Genomic DNA, 3456 nt, shown 5'->3' on the forward strand with positions numbered 1-3456 from the left:
TAAAAGAAGAAAAAGAAAATGGAGATTGGGAAAGTAATAATTGTTTATTATTAACAGCAAATTAATCACCTTCACTTACAGCTGTTTCAATTTAATACTCAGTAAATAATAAGCAAATATCAAATTTATATTTATATGACCTGAGCATAATAACTTCAGAGGGGAAAAACATACCAGTATTTCCTTGAATGAAACCATCCCTTCATGAGGTTAAATCTGAAAGATTGATTTACATTTCTGTTTGATGTTTTGCTTTCAATCTGAGTATTGATCTAAACTGGTTTAATTCCAAACCCTAACATTTTACTCATCCTTTACATTCTTTTATGCAAGTCAACAAAGCAATGTTGAAAATAACTGTGAGATGTATATTGCTGTGTCATTACAACATACATCAGTTGACTTTTTTTATTTCTAATATGATACTTGCTGAAGAAAATCATTACTAGCCTCTTAGACCTAGGGATTACTCACCCATTTAATTCTGAAACACCAATTTAGCTAAAAATCAAAACAGCAAGAATTATACAGTGCTTTTTCAAGGATAAATGTTAGATTTCCTTTGACAAGACATATTTCATACCCTAACAAAACCTAACAACACTCAATCTTGATCAGACAATATCAATATACATAAAAGTGTGGAAGAGAGAAAGGGTCTACCTCAAGTAGACCTAACAGAGAGATCAGCTATTGAAGTTGAGAGCTTTGATGAAGGAAAAACAGGAAAAGCAGATAAAACATCAGGGATAGTAATTAGTGACAGAAAATAAACCAGTGAAATGAGATAAGCATTAGTCACTTGTCTTGTCAACCAGGTAGTATACATGGAGGAGTCATGCTCAATAAATAGTGTTGCAATATTATCATCAACTGGTACGTGGACAAATGCAAAACTCCAGAAAGAAGCAGCAACAAAAACATCAAACTGATGAGCCAAATAATGGAAGTAACAGAAACTAATTAGGTGGAGAAATATAGATGCAGATTGGATTTTTGCTTGGGAATGTCATAAACATCATACAATTTTGTTTCCTATGCCCTATAAATCTGAGACATTGAGACATTGTAAAAACCAATATTTATCTAATATTTACATAGTTTTCAATTAACAGATCTGCTCTTGTGAACAACAAAACAAATTACTCCTTACTTTGGTTCCATCCTTCCTTTTATCCGTTATTCCTGCCACAAAATAGGTGACATGAAGGCAATCAGAATCCTTTTCACTTCTCTGTTGCTTCACAAAGTTGAATAACATCCTAAGAAAAGATGCCAAGATCATTAATGATTTTGTTACAAGAAAAATAATAAACTATAAATTCACATTTATATTACCACAATTATTTTTTGTCTCCTGTTGATGTTTTAGACAAATTAATCTATCTGGTATTGTATCAGAACTGATTGTAGTTTAAGTTAGCAGGTGTTTGTGACAAAAGTGGATCGTAACTTGTTAGGAAGTGACGCTATAAAACAATGGTTCTTAACCATTTTTTGTAGTTCTCCCCGCCCCCACATCCTTTTAAGTAGTTGTGAGACACAAATAAGATAATAATTTATTTTCAAACACACAAACACTGATAGAACAGCAAAGACAGGATAAAATATCCATACAAAATGAAAAAATATGTCAGCAACCAGCCATGACACTTTATACATTGCAAGTTGATTTCTCTGTGCTTGATGAAATCTCATTTTATTTTAATAACTGTTACTAGTTTTATCATGCATAATATAATTACTATTATAAGTAAAATTTAGTATGTCTTATGGCTGGTTGCCAACATATATTTCTGTTTTGTATGGATATTTTATCCTGTCTCTGCTGTTCTATCAGCATTAATGCATTTGAAAATAAATTATTACCCTATTTATATCTCACAATACACATTTCAGTGCTTCTAAAGCAAACATTGGTTTGTTTACATTCATTATTTTAAGTAGCTGTTATGCCTAACACCCACCTAAGTGGCAAAGGAGGTATCATGACTAAACTAATTATGGATGATAATTTATGAAATTTACTCTAAAAGTGGATTGTGTAAGCTTTTAACAGTGAAATGATAAAAAAATTAATGAGGACAAAAGTTGTAAATTTACTTTATACATTGCAAGTTAATGACTTCTCAGTACCTGACATCATCATTATCATCATCATCGTTTAACGTCCGCTTTCCATGCTAGCATGGGTTGGACGATTTGACTGAGGACTGGTGAAACCGGATGGCTACACCAGGCTCCAATCTGATTTGGCAGAGTTTCTACAGCTGGATGCCCTTCCTAACGCCAACCACTCTGAGAGTGTAGTGGGTGCTTTTACGTGCCACCCGCACGACGTGCCACCCGCACGACGTGCCACCCGCACGACATGCCACCCGCATGACGTGCCACCCGCACGACGTGCCACCTGCACGACGTGCCACGATCTCATTTTATTTTAATAACCATTACTAGTTTTATCGTGTATAATTACTATTATAGGTAACATTTAGTACATTATGCTCCTCAACCCGCCTCAACATGCCCAGTGCCCCCTAGATGGGCAGTACCACTGACATTGAGAACCTCTGTTATAAAAGAATAGCATACTGTTCTATATACTTCTACAGTAAAACAATGTGATTTTAAAAAAAAACAAAAACAAAAAAAACAATAGGATGTCTCAAGGAACTTGGATTCAAGTTAGTCACTTTACTATTTGCATATTAGTGTTTTTCTCACTTCTCCTCAAGATTGTAAGGGTGGATAGCTAACTGTAATATATTTCAATTTACATAACAATACAAAAATACATTATTTGAAATTCCACTTTGACAAAATAATACTTACTGTTTAGCTAGGTTCACATGTACTTGCAAGGTAATGCTTAACCAACGGTAGGTCACCTGAGATCAGAAGGAAAATAAAGAAAGTCAATAATTAATTTTGAAGATAAATACCACAAAGAACCATAACTCTTGATGATACAGTTTCATCTCTTGAAGCATATTCAATTATGAAAGGTGATTAAAGTCAAAATAAGCAACAAGGATATCCAAAGTTAATGCAGTACGATCGTTTCATGCAACTCCATTTAATTAAGCAATGTGAACATTATATCAAATATAAAATGCAGAGCAATCCTCAGCTGCACAAAGATATAGAAATTTAATGAAATTACATTTAAACAGAAGGACATATTTTTATAACTACATCTAAACTCTTCAAGTAGAAAGGAAGAATACAAAAAAACATTTTAACTTAGCCAGACCATACAGGTTATCATCATCATCATCATCATCATCGTTTAACGTCCGCTTTCCATGCTAGCATGGGTTGGACGATTTGACTGAGGACTGGTGAAACCGGATGGCAACACCAGGCTCCAGTCTAATTTGGCAGAGTTTCTACAGCTGGATGCCCTTCCTAACGCCAACCACTCAGAGAGTGTAGTGGGTGCTTTTACGTGTCACC

General features: G+C 34.2%; 1 protein-coding gene across 2 annotated transcripts in view; it reads right to left on the reverse strand.

Annotated features, from left to right (window-relative positions):
• Positions 1 to 3456, reverse strand: part of LOC106874328 (DNA polymerase delta subunit 3) — a 29624-nt gene that overhangs the window by 20073 nt on the left and 6095 nt on the right. For both annotated transcript variants that reach the window (XM_014922018.2, XM_014922017.2), the window contains exons 2-3: positions 2833 to 2888; positions 1154 to 1262 (exon numbers count right to left, since the gene is read on the reverse strand). In XM_014922018.2, the coding sequence (XP_014777504.1) occupies positions 1154 to 1262; positions 2833 to 2888 (165 nt within the window). The remainder of the gene's footprint in view (positions 1 to 1153; positions 1263 to 2832; positions 2889 to 3456) is intronic.

The sequence above is a fragment of the Octopus bimaculoides genome, chromosome 5 (assembly GCF_001194135.2).
Source record: "Octopus bimaculoides isolate UCB-OBI-ISO-001 chromosome 5, ASM119413v2, whole genome shotgun sequence".
NCBI classification, from domain to species: domain Eukaryota; kingdom Metazoa; phylum Mollusca; class Cephalopoda; order Octopoda; family Octopodidae; genus Octopus; species Octopus bimaculoides.